Here is a 26,624-nt window from a genome sequence, read left to right on the forward strand (position 1 = left end):
TCATGGAAATTCCCAGAACGACCCAACATCGCAGGTGCTGGCCTCTCGCGGCACACTGGAACAGTGCCTAACACCACAGATGGTTTCTTGCTAAGCCATGGCAACCAATGTGCTTCGGGCAACTAAAATAAATTCACAATATACACGTTGCAAGATACAGCATTTATAGGTGATCGATTCATGTTAGGTAAGTCAATTGTGAAGAATTTTATACGAAGGACACACACGTTGCTTTAATCATCCGCCGTAAGAGTAACAATATCGAACACCGATTAACACGTGCATGGCATAGCAGGATCGCCTAAAGCTTCTACAAGCTCGGTGCGACACTCCCTAGCATTGCTATAGATGCTTTGCAGCAGCTGTGCATGGACGCCGCAATAACTGACCTTCAGTTTTTGTTTCCTCTTATTTCGTTTATTTCACTTCATCATTACCATAGCAGGCCAGGTTATTCCCATATTAGATTCAACTGTGTCCTTTTCTAAAGCATCGGCCTTTGTAGAGGATCGTCAACTACCGTTTCAGTTGCTCGGCATCTCGGTAAGACAAGAGAAGGTCAGCAATGGCGGCTGTAATTTGGCGCGTGTGTAAAGCGTCTATACCGTATAGATCACTCCTATTTAAATGTATGAACCTTGATCCAGCCGACTAACATCTATTTCCGACGACGGTTGAAAACGCAGTGACGTTTTCCCTCTTCTGCCTTCGTAATCCTTGAACGTCGATGCCATCTTGTGGCGTCCAAAGAAAGCAGTGAGTTCGATGTGCCAATGCCATGTCTTCAAATCCCGGTTGAATCTTGTGATTCGTCAGTATACACCTTTGCAAGTGGGATCCCGGCTTAACCTCGAACCGCGCGCCAAGGTGAGGCGGACCTACTCTCCAGCCAGGACGTTCGCTGGTTGTCGTACAATGTTGCCAAGCGTCTCTCGCCGAAGCGCACACCACTGAGCGCAGAAAGAAATTTTAAAAAATAATTATAAAACGTACACGTGTCGTCTTCGACAGCGAAATAGCAAGGACAATTAAATAAAATGCCTAAAGCGGTAACAAATCGAAAATTTTCAAAAAGATCTAAAGTCTCAACGCGCTCTCTTCAGAATGCGCCAAAAGTCGCATGGCCTTTGCATCAACGATGGCTGCGCTCGCGGCAGCTCTGGCTTCCACAACATGCAGGAACAGAGGCTTCGATCGTTATAAAGTCAGCTCCAACCCTTAAAGATGCCCCGTCCTACAATATGTGACGCTACGATTCTGTGTGGATACCTCCTCCTGCGTTCCGAGACAGTAAGTGAGCCGCAAACGGCACCATCTTGTCATCGCGCACCCCAATGACGTGCCCCTGGCGCACCCCAGCATGGCGGAAACTGTACGGGGCGCCAGCATCGCTCAAAATGGCAGCGCACAGGAGCCTTTCTTGCAAACGTCTATAGAAATGTTGCCATGACTTGGTTCTGCCCACGGTGGTTCTGCCCGAGTTCCACTAAAACGACAGATAGAAACAACCGATACAGATCATCCTCAAGCACTCGCAACATGCACGCGAAGTTATCTTTGGCAAGCTTGCATTCTCGCGGCACCCGAGAAGTGAGCACGAATGATCGCAAACCTGCCAAAGGTACCTTCGCGTGCCTACAGCACGTGCCTGTGGTTGGTCGGTGTCGGTTATTTCTGTTTGTCGCTCCAATGCAGGGGCCTCAAACTCATTCGGGCGCGGGAGGGGCCAGGTAGCCCCCGGAAAAATTGAAGGCCGACGCATGGCGGGTTGGGAGGGGCTTGGGAGGGGGGAGGGGGGAGGGGGGGGGGGGTGGAATAGCAGCAGTTGTTATCACGTTGCAAAGTAGCCGAGTTTCTCAGCAGTACATTTGAGATTTCCGAGAGAAGGGAGCTCATGCTTCCTGCTTTTCGTAAACTCCCCGTGTAGCGGTCACATTTTTAGCTTTCATTTCTTTATGTGATAGGATGATTTATAATGACACCGTGCCGCTAACGCGCTGGTATTTTCCAATGCAACAAGAGAGCAAGCACACTGTCGCTGTTATGTCGCTCAATTCTCTCGAGAACTGATCAAATTCAACAACAGGAAACAATGGCTAAACCACCCGTCTTTCTATCAGGTGCCGACTACGCTGCTGACCTGTGCGGGGCACGCACAAAGCAAGGATCACCACGTCACCGAGGCTGCCTGTAAGGGCATCGGCCCAAGATACATACATCTACGACAAGATAGCGGAGCGGGAACAGCAGTACTGATTGGTATGCACTCTAAAAAAAGCGCGTGCGTCTACTTTCCCGCAACACTCGGAGAGCCAATCACCGCACCTAACAAAGGCAGCTCAGCGAATGACGATGCCGAAACATATGTTTAGACCAAAAAACGCAGGCTGAGTTGTGACATTAAGCCATGCAAAACGTCACGCTTCCATTGTTTAATGTCACAACTCAGACTGCGTTTTTTTGGTCTAAACATATGTTTCGGCATCGTCATTCGCTGAGCAGTGCCTCCGTAAGTTCTCGTGATTGGCTCTCCGAGTGTGTTGCGGGAAAGTATACGCACGGGCTTATTTTAGAGTGTATACTGCAAGAGTCATCTTCACAAAGAAATCTTTCGGTATACAGCGCTGCTGGCGCTGCCTGTAAAGAAGCACATCCCTTGGATCGGCGACTAAAGGTTCGGCACTCCGTTCATAGGACACAGTGGCTAAACTTCCCGTATATATATATATATCAGGTTAGCTGAAAAACAGTATCTAAATCGTTTAGAACTAGCATTTCGTGCCTGGTAGTTGTGCCGAGCCCAAGGTATACTGTCTTGTTCCGTTGAATGATTGTGCATGTGTGCTTACCTTTTGGTTTGTTTGGATGTCGATCGAGACAAACCCATGACCTACTGATCATGAGCTTCTCGTTCAAAAATACGTGAAAACATTTCCACATTTTTGCTACGGACAACAAGCCTCGAGGAAAAAGTGGTTCATTTGACCACTATAGGATTACAGCGACTGAATCTCGATTGGAAGAATGTTGAAGAACTTCCACACGTGCAAGCTCTGGAACATAAGATCAATTATCTAGAAAATAGGGAACGAAGAAACAATCCTATCATAAATGGATTACCTGCAAATGCTAACGAACCCCAGTCTACCCTTAGTAATGTGGTGTTAAAAGAAGTACTTCGGGATAGGCTGGGAGTTCGTGTATCTAGTATGGAACGCGTCCACCGGTTGGGAAAGCCCATGCATCCACCGCTGACATCGCCCTGTGATACTAAAACTAATCGATTATCGCGAAAAAAAAATATATATATATATATACTTCAGAGTGGAAGAAAATTAAAGGGCACTTGTATCTTAATCGGAGAAGACTTCTTTTCAAGAAGTTTCATTAGCAAACTCCTTAAAGAATAAACAGAGATCTCTATTCATGGGACTAGTCTCCGACAAGAATGAGACGGTTAAGTTAGGCTCGGGTAACCAGGAGGAGACATGTCCCATGGCGTGACGCAGCCCCCAGGAGGAACGATGAGAATTGAGAATTGTGTGCCTTAAAGCAAGGAGTGTTGCAAATAAAAGTTATCAATTGGCGGCTGTTATGTTTTTCTACGGCCCACATGTTTTAATGATAACTTAAACATGGCTTCGTGACTCAGATCAGTGGTACCCCCAAACTATGTAGGCTGATACAAATAGATAGAAGCTCCCGATGTGGCGGAGTCGCTATGGCCATGAAGGACAATTTAAGTAAAGTGGAGATATGGGCCAGTTGGTTCATTGCAAGCAAAAAAGCGCCGAAAAAATACAGGGACACAGACGAAGGGAAACAGGACAAGGCGCACTCTCAACTGAAGTTTATTGAAAATTCACACCTTATTAAGCCACAAAAACCCTGTTTACCCTATCTATTCAGCCCGCGTTTAAAAAATTCGAACTCATTTGTAGATAAGGATAGGGACGTGTCACTTATGCAATTCTTGACCCTGGTCCTAATTTCAAACGCCTCGTGTAATTCCCGCGACACTTTATCTTTGCACCTAGCCAAAATCTTGGTGTCATTGAAGGCTGGGGTGCACGAGCATCTATTGCAATGAATTGCAAGTTGCCCCGAAGGCGTCGTTCTTGTAGAGGCAGCGTGCTCTCGGGTGCAATCATTGACGCACCTGCCCGACTGGCCCACGTATGTCATCCCGCACGTCATGGGTATTTCATAGACGACGCCAGTGGCGCATTCGACATATATACTTATTTCGATGGTTAGTTGTGCACGAATCTGAAGATGGCTGTGGGGAATTAATCTGGCGACAAAGTCGCGCCATCTTATTGGGCGCTGAAAAAACTACCGGTACATTGTAGCGCTGGGCTACTTTTTTTAGATTGTGCGTGACATTGTGCATATATGGAATGACAACAGGCCTCGTGGTCGGTCTATCGCTGTTTGATTTCTGATTACGTTTAATCTTTTTGATTAAGCTTTCTGCCACTTCAACCAAAGCTCTCAACGGAAAACCAGCCCTCTGCAGGCGTTCTATCTGACCCTCAAAACTGCCTTGCGCACTGTGCAAACATGGCTTTCTCAGGGAAGCCCCCAGGCACGAACTAGCTATGCCCCTTTTCACAACCTTCGAGTGGGCGGAATCAAAAGGAAGGATGCCCTTCCTAGTTTGAGGCGCGTATGCCCTTCCTAGTTCGAGGCGCGTACTTCTACGCGCCTCGAACTAGGAAGGGCATCCTTCCTTTTGATTCCGCCCACTCGAAGGTTGTGAAAAGGGGCATAGCTAGTTCGTGCCTGGGGGCTTCCCTGAGAAAGCCATGTTTGCACAGTGCGCAAGGCAGTTTTGAGGGTCAGATAGAACGCCTGCAGAGGGCTGGTTTTCCGTTGAAAGCTTTGGTTGAAGTGGCAGAAAGCTTAATCAAAAAGATTAAACGTAATCAGAAATCAAACAGCGATAGACCGACCACGAGGCCTGTTGTCATTCCATATATGCACAATGTCACGCACAATCTAAAAAAAGTAGCCCAGCGCTACAATGTACCGGTAGTTTTTTCAGCGCCCAATAAGATGGCGCGACTTTGTCGCCAGATTAATTCCCCACAGCCATCTTCAGATTCGTGCACAACTAACCATCGAAGTAAGTATATATGTCGAATGCGCCACTGGCGTCGTCTATGAAATACCCATGACGTGTGGGATGACATACGTGGGCCAGACGGGCAGGTGCGTATATGATCGCACCCGAAAGCACGCTGCCTCTACAAGAACGACGCCTTCGGGGCACCTTGCAATTCATTGCAATAGATGCTCGTGCACCCCAGCCTTCAATGACACCAAGATTTTGGCTAGGTACAAAGATAAAGTGTCGCGGGAATTACACGAGGCGTTTGAAATTAGGACTAGGGACAAGAATTGCATAAGTGACACGCCCCTATCCTTATCTACAAATGAGTTTGAATTTTTGAGACGCGGGCTGAATAGATAGGGTAAACAGGAGTTTTGTGGCTTAATAAGGTGTGAATTTTCAATAAACTTCAGTTGAGAGTGCGCCTTGTCCTGTTTCCCATCGTCTGTGTCCCTGTATTTTTTCGGCGCTTTTTTGCTTGCAAGGACAATTTGAACTACACTTCTTTGAGCATCATAGACAACTCCGAAGGCATTTGGTATCAAATAAACTTTCTTGGAACGAGGCTGGTGCTTGGAACTGTCTACACAAAACCCGGATCTCCGCTAGATGATTTGAAACCAATTCTCGAATATTTAGTATAAAATACCAATAAGCGAGGCAAGATAGTGATCGGAGGCGATTTTAATGGCCCCCACGTAAACTGGTCGGATGAAGGTGTGGCTTGTCAGGGAACAAACCTGTACGAAGTGCTCATTGACATGGCATTTAGTCGGTATCTTGGTCAGTCGGTCGAAGAAGCCTGCGTATTACTGAGACATCATGGATATTGCTTGATCTCTCGGTCATTAGTAAGCGCTTTGAACGTTGGAGCGTTTGTGTTGATGATGGAGTATCAGATCACAGGCTGCTCTTTTTAAAGTGTGATCTTAATGTATTCCAGAAAGTAACAACCGGAGTGAAGCAATAGACACCTTTCAAAATACGGCACTCTGTTGGCCGCTGTGAAATTCCTGCACAATGGCGGACTAAAACCTCAACGTCACGGCACACTGGAAAAAAGTTAAAACACATCCACTAAAAGAGATGATGATCGCAATGACGTTGCACTTTCGACGCTGTTTGATTGGCTCGTCGGCTCGTAGTGTTGGCCGCGCTCCACCGTTCGCTATCTTATGGAATGACTTGCACGTTCCTCGATGCCGTCGCTCCGCCATTATGCAGTGGTTCCGACCCTCTAAGAAACGGCACGTGACTTTTAAAAGGGGTCTATATTATGATTACGAAAGGGCAAATGACGAGTCAGTACTCGACTATCCTGAGGAGTACGGATTTGACGAACTAACTGATTTTATTATATATTTATTATTTTATTTTATTCTTTTAATATTTTTTTTTTTGTCGAGTGCTTACATAGACGATATGTTGGTGATTTTTGACCTCATTTGTTTCTGTGTGGACTTTCCCTGCTATTTTTATAGCGTGTACAAATGTATAATTGATGTTGTTTTTTTTTGTTTTTTTTTCGCTTCGTGCGGTGTTCTGCATTTTCGATTTTAAATTCCTTGCCCCCCCCCCCCCCCCCTTATGTAATGCCCATTGGGCCTTTAAGGGTAGAATAAATTAAATGAAATGAAATGTGCTTGAAGCTTAAACGCATTACTGAGCACTGCCTTTCAAACTTTATACCCAAGAAAACTAAAAAGATGAGACGCCAACATCCATAGATAAGAAGAAACGTTTTCAGGCAAAACGAAAACTAAGAAGAGTTCGTAAGCGTCCATCTCCCGCTATATGTGAACAGAGCAGTAAATTAAGAATATTGATAAAGCTAGCCAAAGACGCATATTTTACAAGGTCATTGCCAGGATTTATATTGTCCTCTCTAAAAAATTTCTGGCGTTATCTGGCCCCGACGAGGCGTAAACTAAGTCGGTCATGTACTGATGGTAACGTTGTAAGTGACAGGGCTGAAATTTCATCTTAATTAAATCGCTATTTCCAGTCAGTATTCACAATAAGGTGAAGCGAATTAAACAGCAATCCCAGTGACAATGGGTTTAGTGTGACACTTTATCAGAAGAAGGTATTGTGTATTAGCAGTTAACACTAATATTAGGAAATCGCCGGGACTAGATTCTGCACCGAATGAGTTACTGAATCGATACGCTGAATGGGTTGCGAAATATTTTACTTGTATCCTTTCAAGGTAACTTGAAAATTATGCTTTAACAGACAATTGGCTAATAGCGAGAGTTGTACCCGTAAGAAAGAGTGGCACAAGTAATTTGGTAGAAAATTATCGTCCCATTTCTTTGACTTGCACATTATGTAAATTATTAGAGCATATGGTAAACAACCAGTTAGTGTGTTTTGTAGAAGAAAATAATTTATTAGGTTCCAATCAACACCGTGCTATCATGAAATTTTCGGTTATGTTAATGATCCCCTCCAGTGGCTGTCTTCTTTATAAAACTGTCCAAAGCATTCAATCAAGTACCCCACTGTAAATTAATCTTTGTGTTAATTGGCTTAGGTGTTGCACCATTGATCATAAAGTGGATTAGCGCGAATCTATGAAATTGACAGGAGCTTGTGGACGTCAATGGAACTTCTTCAGTTTTCTTAAACGTACATTCTGGGGTTCCTCAGGACTCCGTGTTGGGCCTCTGTTTTTTTTTTTTTTTTTTCTTTAATGTGTAAAGTTTATGCTTTATTGTTTGTAACGGCTGCGTGAAAATAGGATTGTTTGCTGATGATTGTGCCATTTATACACCTGTTTCCTCAGTTGATGACCAGATCAACTTAAATAATGTCATGGCTCGCATCTCAACATGCTGTAGTGTAAAAAACGTGAAAATTAACATCCAGAAAACACGGTACATGCACTTTATAACAAAGAAAAATAGATTACACTTCGACTATGAGCTAGAGGCTGTGAAGCTGACAAGGGTTGATAGTTATAAATACATAAGTGTAATCACGACAAGTGGTCTAAAATAGAATAAGCATGTGAATTATGTGACAAAAAAGGCAACCCAAAAGCATTGGTATTTAACAAAGTTGTTTAAAACACCGCCTTTAGTGAACCTTCTGGCTTACAAAGCTCTCGTCAGTCCACAATTAGAGTATGGTTCAGAGGGCTGGGATCCTTCGCAGACCTCTTTTTCAAAAGAGCTCGAAAAGGTAGCTTGAGGTTCGTACAATTTGTTTTCCTATTGTAGAAGTACATCGGCGACAGAACTAAAAAAGCAAGCCGAACTACTCCTTAAAAAAAAAGAAAAAAAAATGAAAAATAGCTTGCGGTTGAAGCTTTCCTTTTTTCTTCAAATTAGTAATGACTTTCTTTTAAATCGATAGTTTGAAATATGTGGGGCCAAAAAGTTACCGACCTGAGCATTTATATGACGCAAAAAGTAGTAAATCCTATGAATGCCCGCAGAAATATATTAAAGCAATCCTTATTTGTGCAAGCCATAGATATTTGGAATAAACTTCCGTCTGCCGTTGCTACCTTCACTCGGTTATGAATTTGAAAATGAAATGGCATATTGTTTGAATGAAAAAGAGGTTTGCTCACGCGTATCAAACTGCCTCCCCCCCCCCCCCCCCCCCCCCCAAAGTTGCAGTGCAGTATTGGTTGCATATAGTGTTGATTGCCGTGTTGTTGTTTGCAACCCCCCCCCCCACACACACACACACTTTTTTATTGTATGTGCTGATGTGCTGCAGACAGAGATTGCAATGTGAATTATTTTTTTTTTCTATCGCCTATCCCTCCTTAGCCCCTAAACCGGCTGGCAGTATTGTAAAAAAGTTTTAAAAAATCTTCATAACTGTTTTGCTCTCCTGACAATTCTTACAGCAGCGTTTTAAAAACATTTTTGTGTTTTAATTACGTTTTTTTATTTACTGTTGGAAATCCGAGCGTATACTTTATCTTTGGAGGTTGCTCCTGCTAAGCAGCCGAGGTGCGTCCTAAAGAGCTCGTGCTTGTACCATAGTCGATTGTCGTACAGGTAAGTATCGCGTACGAGAGAGCTGAGGAGCCGCAACTAAGACGAAACACCACTCGGTTCAAAATAAAACGGAATGAAAAAAAGATGTGTGAACACGTTATCTTATAGAAGCAGAGTTACGTTTTGAGCGTAAATGAACTAATGACGTAAGACCAATTATTTATGACGGATATAGCGCTCGGGACATGGGAATGGGGGTTTGCAGCCTCTTGATCCTTGGGGGTCACGTCCCAGCGAGTAGCGGGCCGCATGCGGCCCGCGGTCGGCATGTTTGAAACCTCTGCTCGGGATTCGAGCATAATTGAGATTCCCGTGTAGTTCAAAAGGTTAAAAAGCGCAAATAAAACAAGTAAAATAAAGACACAAAGACGACAGGACGGGCGCTAACTCATCTTTGAGTCTTTGTGTCTTTATTGTCCTTGTTTTTTTTTTGCGCTTTTTAACCTTTTAAATCAGCAAGAATCAACTCGCCCAAACACGAGTTTTAATCTCGTATATAGTTCGCCGGTCTGGAAATTATCTCGCGCTCTTTGCAAGTACGATGGGTTATGGGTCAAAAATCAAGACTTGTGGAGATAGTTAGACGCGTGGGAGTCCGATCTTACCGATGATGTAGTCGTACTTGGACTCCGGGAGGGTGGTGTGCAGTCGACGACGTCCAAAGTGCTGCCAGAGGACCGCCGCTCCGATAACCGCCAGGTTGAAGACGAGCAAACCTGACGGGTGGTTCGGGGAGTATTTCGTTTACAACGTGCACGCATCGATCCTATTCTCTTCGGGTGTGCCTACTGAAGTACATTGAACAAACTCGATGATGATATTTGAAAATGATTACCCCCCTTTGCCACTTCGTGTCGTATACGCTCAGGTAAACAACGGGTGACGGAAATGCACGCCTCCTAATCTGCAGATGCTGTCACAATTTGAAATTGAGCGCTCCTATTCTGCAGTGTCGCAAAGGACGTGAAAAAAAAAGCTGTTTTTTTTGTTGTTTTTTTGTCTTTTTTTATGAAACGGCGGATAATGAAAGAGCATTGGATTAAATATGTACTTAACAAACAAACAGGGAAAATGATCGGACTGGAAATTTTTTAAATGGTTATTATCATGCGAAGTGACACGTGTCGTCAATTATTTTTCTGATTTTTCTTTTTTTTCTCTGGTGATTGCGGTGCAGATGCAGACTGCCAAGGTGCTTTGAACACCTGAGAATTATAAGAAGAATAAGAAAAAAAAGTAGACAACGTGTAGGTGTTACGCGCGTTGTTTGCCGTCTGCCCCATGCACACCCGTGGTGCGGTTATTGTTTGTTTGTTTGTTTGTTGTGTTTTAGGAACTGAGAAATCTGGCGCTTCACCTTCGCGCCAAGAAACATAAATCGCGTAATGTTGAGCCCGTCAGCATATTGTTCAGGCACAAAAGAGTATAAACTCTTTCGTGGTAAACAAATATGATTACCTTTCTCCTGGACACTTTTTATAATACTTATATTCCTCTGTGTATGTGGGAATCAGGATATATGTGTGCGTATTCTAGTACTGGACGCACAAGAGAGGTGTATGCTAAAAGCTTTATTTCAAGTTCTCTCCAGAAAGAATAATTTTGTCGGGGCTTTGTTTGCTATATATTTAACGTGTGCGTTCCAGCTCGGGTTGGATGCTAATATGATACCAAGATACTAACATTCAGTGACCCTGCGCAAGTCTACACCATTAACACTGTGTGCGAATTCGAGAATATTCTTCTTTTTCCTCGTTAGTCACATAGTAACGGTTTTGTCAGAATTTAGAGTCATTTGCTAGTTATCACACGAATCGGTTATCTTTCTTAGTGATTCGTTTAGTAGAATTTGGTCAGCTTGGCTTGTTATCTCGCGATAGATAAAACAGTTGTCTGGAAAAACTTTTATATTTGCGTCGATATCATTAACAATGTCATATATATAGAGAAGAAACAGGAGTGGTGCCAAAACAGTGCCTTGCGGGATACCAGACAGTGCCTTAACTGGTCGAGAGACGTGTCCTTCATAACATACAAACTGAAACCGATTGTTTAGGTAGTCTTCTATCCGCGATACTATACAACCCTCACCAATGATCTGTGGAAGCTTTTTTAAGAAGTTTGACGCGTGAAACACGGTCAAACGTTTTTGATGGGTCTAAAGATATTACATCAATCTGGCTTCTATTATTTATAGCCGTCGCGAAATCATGGATGGTCTCGACCAGTTGCGTAACAGTTGATAGTTCACTCATAAAGCCGTGCTGCTGCGTGCATTAAATATTGTGTTTATCAATAAATACCGTCATGATGCGTTCGAGGAATTTACAGCCGTGCATGTGAGAGATATAGGTCTATAGTTTGCGGCCATTAAGTATTCGCCGGATTTCTGAATAGGTACAACTTTTGCCATTTTCCACTCGTTGGCACAGAATAACGGTTGAGAGACCTGTTAAAAACTGGCACTAAATATTTACTAATCCATTCGGCATACCGTTTTAGGAACATATTTAAAATTTCATCAGGACCGTTACTTCTTTTTTTTGCCCAGTTTAAGCAGTAATGCTAGAACACCTGGCTCAGTGACTGTTAGGCTTCCTAGGCCTTTAGAGTCATTATTCGGAGTTAGAAAGGGAAGTGTATTGCCGTCGTCAGTCGTATAAACGTACTCAAAGTAGATGAATGCAGCCAAGATTCCGAAGAGACGTCTACTGCCTCGAAGAGTTGGCGGAGAGTGAATGATTGCAGACTCCAATTCTCGCTTTCTGCACTCTGCCACCTTTGTCTGCTGGTCTATGAAACGCGTTCTGACCATGCACAGTAGCTCCCTTCTGCGGAATATATGACGACGACGCGTATGCGCCCTCGACCTAATGACTCGGCATTGGTTTGCCTATAACTTATGAGTGCTAGCTGGAATGGTGTATATGCCTTTCCAGCGGCCCTAGGGGGAAAAAAAGTGACGAGTCACGGACGCATAGCCGGCGTCCTCCGCAGAAAAGCATGTTGAGTTCCACAGCTCAGTAAACAAATGGCAAATGACCAGAGCGCCACCTGCGCGCGTACATTGCGCATGCGAAAGGGCATATCCTCTTTGTGCCTGTGCAGAGCGTATATTACGCTCAATGAGTCCCTAGGTTTGCGTCACTCGTTGGATGCTCTACAGAGGCGACAGGTATAGACTCTTGGCGCACTCTGCTGGAAAGTCAGAGCTCAGGCAGTTTTCTTTGTGCCCACCTAACAACTTAATCGTTTCTCGCCTCGCTTCGATTCCCACCCCATGCCCGTATAATTCGTGGATAATCGCTACTGTGTTCTGCACGTCAAAGACCCCCCGGACTAGCATTCGTACCGCACTGGATAAATAGCTCATCTATAGCGTGAACCAGCGTGACGGTAATTTAAGGGCAGACCGGCCTGCATTCAAGGTCTAATATTGGTTTTTCCTTCTACTAACGTTAGCGCAAGGGGGAAAAAAAAAAAAAAAAAGAAAAGCGAGCGCACGCACAACCGAAGTCCTCGAAAAGGCCTACCTACACGAATCACCAGTTGGCTCAAGTTTGATCCTTGATAGTGATTCTTGTCCGAAGTTTCTGTTCCCAGTCGCGACTCTGAGAATGCACTCTCTAAATTGCATGTGCGTCTACTTTGCCGCAGAGCGCGCCATAGAGTGTGCACTGCAATCTTATGTCTCACGAACATCTGCAGTGCTGAGAGAGGAGGCACCAGCGCGCATACAACAACTCAACTCTCTGACGTGACGCCATGCACTATGCGGGTTCGCCTCAAGTGGTTGTAGTTTCTGCGCAAGCGCAGTGCCCGCGCCCACTGTGGGCAAACGCGGACTTGTTTGTGTTCGCGTACAGCTCTGGAAAATGCCTTCAATGCGCGAGATCTCGTACAAAACAAAGCTCTGAGGTATAGGCTCACACGTCTGCGTCTTTGTCTCCGTTCTAGACATTTGTGAGATGCAGGATACGGAGCTCATGACGAGGCACAGCAGTCGGCTTGGCTCAGAGACGCGACCCGAGCAGGAACAATGAGCACGACGTTTCGTTTGCTCAGTGTTCCTACTCGGATCGTGCATTCAAGATAGACCGTTCCACGCGGTCCGTCATTCGTTCGACGAATGCGTATATCGTAGTAATTGGCGCACCAAGTGAGTCCCCCCTCCCGACGCATACATTAATATATATATCTTCGCTTTCATTGGGGGGGGGGGGGGGGATAATTATCTCAATGAAAGCGAAGATACGTCCGGAATTGGTCAACGTCTCATCACTATCTTTTTGCCTCGTATCTTCGTCTCATTTACACCGTCGGAGACATGGGTGTACCAACCGGGGGGGCAAGGGGGGCGCTTGCCCCCCACTCCTCAAAGTTGGATGGGGGGGGGGGGGGACAAAACATGTGTTTTGCCCCCCCCCCCTGAAACAGCCGCCACTGGGCAGGGCAAACACTGGCCGGGGGCGCCCAAGGTATACCAAGAGCACCGCCCACCGGTCCTGGGGGGGGGGGGGGGGGTCTGGTTTGCTCCCCCACTCAAAAACAAGTTGATACGCCACTGGTCGGAGACACCTCTGGTGATTGGGACAGCGCTTCGCTAAACATCAGCGCTGCTTACAGGCGGCGTTGGCGCCCGCGCGCGATGCGCTCACCTTTGGCGCCGATCCACATGTTGCTCGTTTCTTTGTGGCCGCAGGACTGTAACAGACAGGCCCCCTATAGATCCTACTGTCGACACGAACGAGGAACTCTGCAGACGCACTTGGAGGACGGCAGACCAGTCGCAATGCATGCGCGCCGAGCCGCGTGCGGACGCGACCGACCTTCACGTTTGAATGTCAATAACGCCACCAGCGGAGAGCATGCGAGAGAGGCTCGAGGATGTTTTTGTCGGCTGATTAACTCACCGACGGCCAGCTGGACGTAATCCACGATGTCTGTCGGATAAAGAAAAACCTGTTAGGGCCTCGGGGCTTTGCGCGATCTGTGCGGTCGTAAGCCACTTTCCGCTGCCGCTGCACTCGGGCTCGGGCTTCGCGCTTGTACGAGTTCGCTCCGGCGAGAACATCTATATAGGTCTCTTTCTGATCCTGGCCTTAATTCGGACGTCGGCACTGGGTTGCTCGTTTTCGCCGTTCATGTGTAGGAAATGAAAGCAAGTTTCTCTCGGCTTTTGTTTGATCGCCGATTAATGTTTATCTCTAATCTGTGGCGCCCCCCCCCCCCCCCCCAACCCCACCTCACTTGACATTTCAAAACTTTTCAAGTAAACATTACCGGAGAGGGGCAGAAAGGCCCCCCTCTCCCGAATAGTTCCGACGCCTCTGTCTCTATTCATGATCAATTTAGCGGAATTGTTGAAGTCACTGTTTTGATTCTTCCATCGTTTTCCTTTCTGAAAGCACGACTGCGCGTTCAACGGGCCATTGCGAGAGCTTCCTGCTCTTGCTAACACAAGTGTGAACGCGCAGGCACGCGCAACCAAAGCACTCCGGAAGCCAGCGAGCTCGCGCTGAAGGCGGAGCTTCTAGTCTCAGCTTAAGGGAGAGTTGAGTACAGTATTAACTTTTCGTTGATCGTACACAGCGCATCGAGGGAACTGCGGGCACGTGCTGAGTCCCTACTCAAAGTGGCGACACGAGCTTTCGCTAGTAACGCGCTTCCGAACGATATAAGAAAAGTCCCTCATATCCGGACTCGTTAGCATCGAATTACCTGTTCTGTATAAAATAGGAAAAAAAAAAAAAAGAACTCGAATTGTGTATTTAAAATAACATGACCATACGAGCGAACTAAGCTGCAGTAACAAAATAGAGAGACAATTATTAAAGGGGCTGTGCAACGATATGGGCAGGAATGTTTCTCACTTTACATAAGCCACTGCACTAGTGGAACCCAAGGGGGGATCGGTGGCCGAGTGGGCTAGCGCGGACCAGCTCGGAGCACGTGGAGCGAAAGCTCGCGCTGCAGAACCCACGGATACTGCGTTCAATCGCCACTCCTGCCTGTTTGATCTGGATGAGCATGGTACCGGCGTGCGGTCGTGTATCACTACTGCGTGGTGCACGTTAAATACCCCAGGCTAGCGGTTGTACCGCACTGGCTAAATTGATCATCTACAGCGAGTGACTCGTCGCAACATTGAAATGACTGACCAACTACACGATGTATAAATATCCACACAACCCCAATTATTTGGAACCCAAGTATGCTCGCACTCAATGCCACTGACCAAGAAGCTTCTTTGTCGCCGCGTAATTTCCAGGACAAAAGCGGACGTTTTCTTTCAGTCTCTCCTTCGCAAAACTTGAAGACGAAGCGGTGGAGGTCGCATCGTTGGCGTTGTCAACGATGCGACCACCAGGATTTCGTCATCAAGCTTTGCGATCCCCGCGGTGACAATATTTAAATGCGGCTCATACAGTGATCACTGTTCTCCGCCCGATCGCTTTTTTTTTATCATTTGAAGTGCGAGGAAACTGGTGCGACTCAGATCGAGCACGTAGCCTTGGCGAATGCATATATAGACGCCATTTTACCGCGCAAGTCACGCACTCAGTGTGCCAGCGCGTCACGCGCTAGGCGAACATGTATAGGCACCTTATATATGGTGAACCGTTTTCCTCGAATATTTTCTGCGATTGCCACTGCATGGGGGAAAGAACGCGTTTTTCATAGGTTCTCAATGCCAAGGAGTAATTCTGAACGGTATTTACTGAAAGTACAAGAAACTGTTGTATCACTCCCTTTAAGTGATCTAGGGGAAGTACATGAAACCAATTAAAAAGTCGAATACGCACGTACGGTCATGCATATTCGTGCGTTATATCACGATCCTGTCTACTTTTTTTTTATCCCTAGACAAGGGTGTGTGTTGTTATCGCCAGTTCGCTGCTGTTGCGTGAGCCTACGTGAGTCAGCTGGGCGGCTGCGTGCTGAAAGACACACTTTCTTCACGTTCGCTGTCAGTCACCGAACAAGTTTTTGAATATCTTGTGAAAACGGTCGCAGTATATAGTATAGGCTTTTCGAAAGTTTCACAAAAGCGCTGCACCACAGGAAAAAGGCACAGCTCGTCGATCGCAAATCTCGCAGTCAGGCGGCGTAATCAAATCAAATCAAATTTATTTCCTATCACAAAGTTTTATACTACAAACAAGTGACTGGTACGAAAAGCTGCTAAAAAGAAGCTTGACGAAGGTTCCAGCCCTTCACCCCGCAGATTGTAAAAACAAAAATTTGTATAAGTGAAAAAGAAAACTAACATAAAACACAAAGCTTTCTACACACACATATATATATATATATATATATATATATATATATATATTTAAAAACGAAGCATGTGAGCACATTTTCTATAAGCAAATATAAAAAGCAGAGAAACTATGATGTCAGATAACACACACACACACCATACAGTACTGCTCAGCATAATAATCTCCCTACACAAGCGTCGCATTGAAAGCATAAAAATTAATAAGGCTTTATGTGATAGTGTGTTTACGTTGATTCCTATTTTACCTGTACTATTCAGTATGGTGGACGGAACGAAATGAAGCGTTTGATTAAGGTAGTTGGCCAGCGATGGGTGAATCATTCATGGATGATTGTGTCTTGGGTTACGCAAAATAGTGTGAAATTTTAGTTTAGCTAACGAGATGAAAAATTCAATGTGACGCCGAACAGTCGACAAAAGCTTGAAAATATACATTTGCTAGAAGGTTTTTATATTAAGGCATTTAAATACGGACTCAGTGGGATGAAGAAATTTCAAGCACGCAATGGCACGAACTGCCTTCTTATGTAAGAGAGGTAATTTAGTTAGGTTTGTTTTGGTTGTGGTGCCCCATACAATGTTACATTAATTAAGATAGGAACAAATAAACGAATTATAAATTGTTCACTTTATTTGAATAGGAAATGCAGCTTTAATATTTGCTAGTAGGCCAACGTTCTTTGTAAATATAGTCGAAATGAGCATTCCAACTCAAAGAACCATGTGAGAAACACACACCCAATAATTTAATCTGCTCTACAAACTAAATTTCTTCGTTGTTTATAACGAGACAAGAAAAAACATCTACCATTTTATTGCGAGACCTAAACAATATACCTTTGTTTTGTTTTTACAGAATATATTTATTTTGTTGTTAGTTGTCCAGGCCGTAATTCGGTTTAGCACTTCGTATATTATCGAAATAGTTGTACTGCATGGTTATGGGCGAAAAAAAAAAAAGCTTTTATCATCGGCAGATTTTTTTTATCATGGTATCAATATTATGAGCCACGGTAACAATGTCAATAATATACAAAATAAATAACAATGAGGGCCCAATAAGCTTCCCTGAGGAACTTTCAATCGTATGGATAGCCCACCTGAATTATAATTAAAAAAAAATGCGTATTGGTGTCTATTTAGTATGATTTCAAGATATCCAGCGCGATACCCCTTACTTCAAAAAAGGGGAGTTTAGCTAGAAAAATATCATGATTTATGAAATCAAAGCCTTCGGTTCATTCAAAAATACGCCGAGTGTTATTTTTTCCACGCCAAATGCTTTTAAGAAAATTATTCTTGAATAAAAAATGGCATCTCAGTATAACGGTGCTTACGAAAGCCAAATTGTGAAACTGTGCTTAAAAAATATTTTTCAAGATGCGCAAGGAACCTTTGGTGTAAACGTTTTTTCAAATGGTTTAGAAAAAACGGGAAGAATAAAAATTAGTCTTAGAGATACTTTCGAGTATCTATCAAATGTGTCATTGATCTTCTTGCACCATATATATATATATATATATATATAGAGAGAGAGAGAGAGAGAGAGAGATATGGTGCAAGAAAATCAATGACGTATTTGATAGGCGCTATCTGCATGTTGTCGACATCAATGATCTTGCTCTTTTTAAGACTCATGACAGTAGAACGTACTTCTATATCGCCAGTCGGAAGTTTAAAAAAAAAAAGTATATACCTGTGATAATGACATGAACTCTAGTGCTTTAGGTACGCAGGGCGATGATGCACAAGAGGATGCACCGACGTTATCGAAGAAACTATTGAACGCATTCACCTTGCTTACTTCGGTTAACCTAGCATTATTTACGTTAATTTCTTGAGGTACGTTTTGGGGGTGGCTTATGATTGAGTACTGAAAGTATTCTCTTCCGCATACTATCAGGTTTCATTGTTTCCAAAGGACCAAAATGGTTGTTGAAATAATCACGCTTTTCAATCCTTAGAACATTTTAATTGATTGCGGTATTTTTTAAAGGAAACAAGCTTATTTTTTTGTTTTGTTTTTTAAAAACTGATGATATTCAAGTAATTCTTAATCCGTAGCACCTTGGTTAGCTTAGGCGTTACCCAAGGCTTGCGTCATCTTTTCCATGCTTTGAGAATGACGAAAGGAAATTGCCGGTTATAGATGGAGCTTAATGTTGCTAAGCGTCGATTCTTGATCGGTATCCAAGCGTGCGATGGAACACAGACATAGAACTTTGGCGTGCCAAGGCATGTCCTTTGATCACGCCGCCTGACCGCGAGATTTGCGTTCGACAAGTTGTGTCTTTTTCCTGCGGTGCTGCTCTTTCGTAAAAAATTTCCAAAGGTTCCCAAAGGCAGCTACGACCGTTTACACAGGGTTTTCAAAAGCTTCTACTGCGAATGACGGCAAACGAGCAGAAAACCTGTCTTTCAGCACGCAGCCGCTCAGCCTCTGCAACGCTTCACCCGGCTGACTTCATGTAGGTCCAATAATTCATTGCATTTATTAACCCTTAAAGGGCCCCGTTAGGGCCGTTATATAAGGGGGGGGGGGGGGGGATACAGGCAAAACATTCGGGTGAATCTTTTAATACACATGGTAAACAAAAACAACATAAAAATAAATGGTGGCCAAGTGGTGGCCACACATAGAAACATGACAATGGTTATACAATAATTAAAGATGTCACAGCATGCTTAAAAATATCGGGGTTACTGATGTGCGCTATATGGTCCGGCAGATTATTCCATTTTACGGTGGCAAGGGGGAAAAATAAGTTGTTAAAAGTGACAGTGGAACCAGGGATGCGATGTACGCTAAGGGAGTTAAAAAGTCGTTGGTATGAACGGTGGGGATCCAACAGAAGCAATTGTCTGAGTTGAGGGTGATGATAAAAACTCTTCTGGAAAAGATAAATCCGTGATATTCTACGGCGAGTATGGAGAGTGGGGTTGGCACAGATGAGCTTTCATTACGGACACACTGGCATTACGGTCATAGTTAGATAGGATGAGTCGGGCAGCGCGTTTTTGAATGGATTCTAAGGTGTTAGTGAGGGGACCAAGTGGCAGCTGTGTAATCAATTTTCGGACGGACAAATGTTTTGTAGGCCAGCAGCCGCAAGGCTGGAGGGACAGAGTGCAAGCAGCGTCGGATGTAACCTGGAGCTTCGGCAGTGATTGAGTAAATGTAAAGAGTCCAAGACAGATTAGGAGAGAAATTAACACCAAGGTATTTATATGATTGGGCACACTCGATTGTTAGTGAGCCTAGATAATATCGCGAAATAAATGGGGAACGCTTATGCGAAAAACGGACAAACTTACACTTTGGGTGTTTTAGTAAAATTAGTTATTGACCGCACAGATAGCCGATTCAGCACCTCCGGTGGCCGCACTTGCAATGCAGCGACGCAGCGACGCAGCGACCAAGTGGGGTAGGGTGCCTCAATGTCCTTCTGTTTAGAGTGATGCCACCCTTTGTAGTACCCGAGGCCGACAGCACGCGATCACGGCTGAAATCCAAAGAAATCGTCGAAAACAAAATGTCGCCATAGCACAGTCAGCGCCCCGAACCCGTGCAGGAACACTCTCTCTCACGCGCTCCTAAACTAAAAGAATAAAAATAAAAATGTGGGAACAAAATGGCCAGATGTCTCCACCCTATGCAAAGCGCAAATGAAGGCACCCTAAAGGGGGGATGCGCGATCCAAAAAAATGCCATAGAGAGCGGTGCTCTGCAGCGACAAGTGGGGATGCGCGATCCAGCAAACTGTTAGATCAGTGGATCAGAGGATTTATGTCAATGTTATTAGAACAACTCAGTTGGGAAACTACCATAGGAGCCTGCTTTGAAAAAGTGGCTCTATTTCGTACTCGAGAACCGAACTAGATGCGATCGCAACGCCACTATTTCTCCCGCAGCGGCCACTCCGGCAACTGCACGGTTGCACGTTATACCGGTTCAGTCGAGTCGCGCAAGGGCCGGTGGCGCTGTAATCGTATCTAGTTTAAAGTCCCTTCATGCTTTTAAAAGTAGCGCAAGGTGCGCCAATGTAAGAGGCACGTGCAACGTGCACCCCTTGGGAAGATCGTGGCGGCACAGACAATGAGCTAGATTTCAGACTCCATGTTCTTCCCAGAAGTGGCGCGCGGCACGTGTCTCGAACATTTCCACAACAATGAATGGCGTCACTTTTCCCAGGATAGAGGGGCTTTCATCTAGTTTGGTCAAAGTTAATATGTCAAATTTGTTATTTGTTTATACAGCAGGAGGTTAGTCTGCCTGAACATGGTGACATTGTTACCCACTGTAGATAAGCAATTTAGCCAGTGCAGTACAACCGCTAGCCTGAGGTCTTTAACGTGCACCACGCAGTAGTGATACACGACCGCACGCCGGTACGATGCTCATCCAGTCTCGGTGCACGCGAGCGGTCCGGGTTTCAAGGGTTAGTTTCCCAACTGAGTGTTTCAGTAACGTTGACTTATGTGAATTATGAGCAGATTTACTGCGGCGCTTGCAAATATGCAGGGTGATCGTAAAATGTTTCCCCGATTTAGAAAAATATTTTCCTAAAAACTATGGTAGCAAGAGACACGGTAGTTATGAGTTCGATGACGGAGCCATAGAGTGCCCGCGGTCGCAGATTTGGATCGCGAGGATCTGGTAGCACATTTCTCGGGGAGTCCGGTATTCAGCGCACAGCTTTTGCAGCGGCGAGGACCCGAAACGTGGTTTTCAAAACCGACGAGAAAATAAGCAGTAGCCCGAGGAACGCGAGAAGCTCGAGCGGACATTCCATCCCTCGGGACAAGTGTGTTTCGGTTTCTCGCCGCAGCGGGGCGCCCGTTACATGACTCTTGTCTGCCGCTCCATCCTTTTCACTTTCAGCAGCCGCGTCACGCTTTCAGACAGCTGTGCATGGGCGCTGCCATTACCGACCTTCAGTTTTGTTCCCTCTTATTCCGTTCGCTTCACCTCCTCATTGCGACAGCAGGACAGGTTATTGCCATATTAAGCGTTACTATGTCCTCCCCAGCATAGGCCTTTCTGGAGGCTCGTCAATGCCCGCTTCAGAGGCTCGGCATCTCGGTAAGACAAGAGAAGGTCGGCTATGGCGGCTCAATCTGGCGCGCCCTGAAAGCGTCTATAGAAGAGGATATATGGTAGTACACTATTTACTGGCGGCCATTGCTGTGTGCGCGACTGCTGCGCGCATACTGATGGCGAGCTTCCAGGGTTTATTTATACATTCTGCGAGCCTTAATTGGCCCAAGCAGGAAGGGCGACACATGGGTGGAACATACCCAAGACAAACACAAAGACAAATATAAATGAACAATCCAGAGTTGCATTAACACTTGTTTAGAGTGCTCACGCACATAACATGCATTCACTCTCTAAAAACAATTCTCTCGCAGGACTGTTCCATTCTGATATTGAACGTACAAAGAAAGAATTTTTAAAAGTGTTAGTCCGAGCAAAAATGGGGGTTAAGGAGAATTCGTGACGATGTCGTCACGGTAAGCCTTGAATCTGAGCATTTTAAGAAAGGAACTAGAGAGAGCTTTTCATTAAGAATTCCAAATAAAAATTTCAATCTGGCCACCTCTCTGCGATCGACTAGCAACTGTATACCTCCGCCATAAGTTAGCTTTTGCAACGTGCATTCCACACCATCAAGATTGCCGGTCTTAGCAGCCTATAAATACTGAGCTCGTTCTGAGCGTGCGCTCTAAATAGCGTCCTCAAATAAGGCGTCCGGTGAATACCCCCTATGAACAATAGACCTATTGCTATAGGAAGTATTCAGTGGCGGCCATAGCTGTGTGCACGAATGTGAGCGCGTGCTGATGGCGAGCTTCCACAGTTCTTTTGAAACGTGCATTCCGCACCATCAAGAGTGCCGGTCTCAGCAGCCTATTGATGTGAGCTCGTGCTGAGCATGCGCTCTAAACAGCACCCAAGCATCAAGGAGCATGCAGAGATTGGTTTCCCTCGCGCCGCACGTGCTGGCCTCGGCAGTAGTAACGTTTCTAAAGCAAATACCTAAAACAAATGGCATCTTGCACGCGCGTTCGTCAAAGCTTTATTTGGTTATTTACTTCGAATTTTGTGTACGGGGAAGGCGTGCGCGTGTGGCGAGTGGAACACCAATCCCTGCATTCTCCTTGATGAATTGGGTAATACAGCAAATGGTCTATTGCAAGCATGGCGGCCTGACTGGTGCCCCATGTGTATACAAGCACGTGAAGCGTGCTTGTACACATTGGCAAGCCATGCAGTTGCACGGGCATGCTCGCACGAGCGGAGACATGGCGGCGGCCAGTCACTCCGCTTGTCAGTCAGAAAACGTTTAATGCCATAGAAGTCGAAAAGTAAAAGAAAAAGAAGGAAGAAAAGAGGGAAGGGTGTATAATGGAGTGCGCCGGTGATATCAAGATCTGGACGCTGGCACTAAGGAAAGCTTGCAGTCGTCTATACACCATTTCAGTATTTACAAGCCCTCAACCCAGCACGCGCATTGTTTGTAGCTTCGGAAAGCGAGTAAATCACGCGCTACACGCACGAACGCTGAAAATGTATACGTGCGCAGCGTGCGCGTGAGCTTTGGCAAGCTTGCAACTGCACGTACTATTTGCCCGCACGAGCAGAGACAAGGCGGCGGCCAGATGCCGTGCCTGCAATCGTCTATGTTCGTGGACAACTTTCTGCGGCATTTCAGGAGTGAAGAGTGCGCGTGCCTGCATGCTTTGATCGGCACTCGGGGTGCTCGAGCGCCCGTGCGCCCATAGCTTTGACTGCATAGCCACAGAATTCTTTCCACTCGTATTGGCGACGTGAGCGATCGAAAGCGTCGCCGTGGTCGGCCCACCACTATTGGCCGAATATTGACCATGACGTCAGCAAAGAATCTCTGATCGACGGAAACAAGAGGAATGTAAGAACTTCAATTTTGGCGGTGTTGGCAGTTTTGCTTTGAGAGCGCTATGATTTCAGGCTTCCACCATGCCCATTAAAAACACCATCCAACTTGTTGTTCACAAGGTAATGACGTCACGAAAGGTAACCGAACGAGAGCGCCACCGAAACATCTCGCCGCTAATAAGGCTGGTTCACGCAGACCGGTTTTCTCACGTTACGTTACGTTACATAACGTTACGAAAAGTCACCGAGAAATCTGTGCTTCGCATTAAGCTTGGCTACCAATTAATTCATGGAGATAGTCTGGCACGCGACATTCTAAACACGAATGTTTCGGTGACGACGAGCTAGGGCGGTGAGTTACCGTGGCAACCGAGGACACGAGGCTCGTCGTAACGTAACGTAAGGAGTCGAGCTAGGTTCAACTTTTAAAGACTGTCCATTTTCTTACCTCCCCGAAACATTCGTGTCTCGAATACCGCGTACCAGGTATACACTCCGTGCGGGAACTATAGGGGGCGCTTTGAAACACGCACGCAGCGCCGCTAGCGGAGGAGCTGGCGTTCGACTGTGAGGCGCGTTCAGGAGCCTGCGGCGCCTTTTCGTATGCCAAGCTGTGGCGGCGCAAGCGCGCGGGCGAAACTTTTGCTTTTTGAGCCGATAAGTTGAGGGTGACGTTGCATGAGTGCTGGGGCAGAAGGGCATTTAGCTGTTCTCCACTTCTTGTATATTGAGTTTGAGTCGTTATTAGGGGTAATTTCTCTAGTAGCGGCCGAAAAGGGAGTTGGAGCAATTTTCCGAAAAACAAGACGGCCGCCACCATAATTGCTCTGAGTGGAAAATTTATTTCGCTCGTCGCTGTAAACCTGGGACTGCTGGAACGTTGATATTTGGAGGCGAGTGAGATGTTCACTAAATTCGTGCACGAACAGTGCCAAGTTTCTTTAATACAGCAGGTGTGAACGTTATGTTTCTAACGAATAAAGAAATAAAGCTGTACGGGATATCCAATATTGAACCCAACATGTTGTGTTATAGCGAGCTGTGCAAAGTGTAGATTTGGGCACACAGGTACTTGGACTTGGCAGTAACATGACACAGCACTTATTGTACAAAAACAAAAAGTTGGCATAAGGAAACCAGGTGAAAATTTGGTTTGGGCGGCGTAACTCAAAGGGGAACCTGTTTTGACCATGAAAAGGCTGTCAAGAGAATACCACTGGTCAGGGGAGGTGGAGACTTTACAGGCAGGGAGGGACTAGTGAACTGTACTTCCAAGCGAAACAACTTTACGAAAGGTGGTTCCAAAGCCGAGAAAACAAAGTTGTCGGCCAACACACGGTTTGGCCGCCAAGGGCTTTTGCGGTCAGCTGTTGTGTAATAACCTGTTGTGCGAGGTGCTGATTTTCGGCGCACAGGTACTTCGACATGACCGTCACTTGGCACAACACTTATTATAAGAAAAAGAGTTGGCATAGCGAAACCAGGTAGAAATTTAGTTTGGGCGGCGTAACTAAATGGGAACTGGCTTTGACCTTCAAAGGCTGTCAGATAATACCACTCATCGTGGGAGGTGCACACTTTACAGGTAGGAAGGGACCAGTGGACGGTACTTCCAGTTCGAACCACTTTGCGATAGGTGGCTCTAAAGCCGAGAAAAAAAATTGTTGCCTACAGAACTCGGGGTGTCAGCGTTTCCCTATCCCAAAGGAGGCTGATCAAGAAAGTACACCACATAAACTTCCATACTCAAACGTCGATTCTCCAGTGATTCCGAGTTTCATTATTGTTTTCTTTAGATTTATATTTGTCACTTTTTTTACCGTTCGAATCTTTCTTCATAAAGTACAGACTGCGTGCCATACTTGTCCGGAAATATCATAGACACGTACGATGGGGACGAAACTTCTTTGGAGGGCATTCCTCCAACGAAATTGGCACTGCATACCCGCGAGTGTGGGATGGCATTTCAGTTCGTCCCATCGGCGCTGACACATGTAGAAGTTACTGGTACGAAAACAAACGCAGAGCGCAAAGCGGCAGTGTAGAATATGTCAGCCGTGCCGACACAGTGGCAGACATGATCGGGAGACCAAATTTCTCGCGTCGTACGGCACGGCTCCATCGTTGTCGCTGTCCCACAAAACATCGGCGAGGTGAAAAACTGTGAAACTTTGTCTCCACGAGATACGACGCATAAATATTGAAGCACTTAATGACGCAGCACAGGCAGCACTTCATGCTGTGAACCCAGCGCAACCGCACCACTCCGACTTCAATGCGTACCAAAGTACGCGGCGTGGTTTCGGTTTCGTTTTCTCTGGGGTTCTCACTGCCTACCTTCGGTACCGGCCGCGCGGCGGCGCGCCAGTCGTGTCGCACGGATAGGGAGGCTCTATACGCACGGAGTGTATAGGGAGTATTCACTGGCGGCCATATCCGTGTGCGCTGCTGCTGAGCGCGTGCTGACGGCGAGCTTCCGCAGTCCCGTTGGAGCGTGCATTTAGCACCATCAAGGTTGCCGGTCTTAGCAGGCTATTAATAGGGAATTGTAGCAGACCGTTTTTCTCTTCCGCTACGATATCCGTGAAGAAAACGCCTCAGCTGCGCACGCGCGCCGCCAGCCTAGTCTTTATAGTTCAAGCTCTTGTGGCGGATTACGGAGCGTTATCCGGGTGCTTAGCGGGCTGCGGAAACGGTCTACTACAATTCCCCAATGTGAGCTCGTTCTGAGCCTGCGCTCTAAACATCGCCCTCAAATATGGCGTCTACTGAATACCTCCTATACACTCCGTGCGACGCGATTGGCGCGCCGCCGCGCGGACGTTACTGAAGGTAGGCAGTGAGAGCCCCTGCGAAACGAACCTACTCCGCGTACATTGGTACGCATTGAAGTCGGAGCGGTGCGGTTGCGCTGGGTTAACAGCATGAACTGCTGCGTCGTTAAGTGCTCCAATACTTATGCGTCGTATCTCGTGGGGACTAAGTTTCACAGCTTTTCACCTCGCCGATGTTTTGTGGGACAGCGACAACGATGGACCCGTGCCGTACGACGCGAGAAATTTGGTCTCCCGATCATGTCTGCCACTGTGTCGGCACGGCTGACATATTCTACACTGCCGCTTTGCGCTTTGCGTTTGTTTTCGTACCAGTAACGCACACATATCTCAGCTCGAACTGAAATGCCATCCCACACTCGCGGGTATGCAGTGCGAATTTCGTTGAAGGAATGCCCTCGAAAGACGTTTCGTCCCTATTGTACGTGTAGATGATCTTTCCGGACCAGTA

General features: G+C 45.8%; 1 protein-coding gene across 1 annotated transcript in view; it reads right to left on the reverse strand.

Moving 5' to 3' along the window:
* The window catches only part of LOC8027504 (alcohol dehydrogenase [acceptor]), a 47,678-nt gene extending 33,866 nt beyond the window's left edge, over positions 1 to 13,812 (reverse strand). The window contains exons 1-2 of the mRNA XM_040206114.3: positions 13,794 to 13,812; positions 9,741 to 9,851 (exon numbers count right to left, since the gene is read on the reverse strand). Of these exons, the coding sequence (XP_040062048.1) occupies positions 9,741 to 9,851; positions 13,794 to 13,812 (130 nt within the window). The remainder of the gene's footprint in view (positions 1 to 9,740; positions 9,852 to 13,793) is intronic.
* Between the last annotated feature and the right edge of the window lie 12,812 nt (positions 13,813 to 26,624).

Source organism: Ixodes scapularis, unplaced genomic scaffold (genome assembly GCF_016920785.2).
Source record: "Ixodes scapularis isolate PalLabHiFi unplaced genomic scaffold, ASM1692078v2 PGA_scaffold9__187_contigs__length_104089568, whole genome shotgun sequence".
NCBI classification, from domain to species: domain Eukaryota; kingdom Metazoa; phylum Arthropoda; class Arachnida; order Ixodida; family Ixodidae; genus Ixodes; species Ixodes scapularis.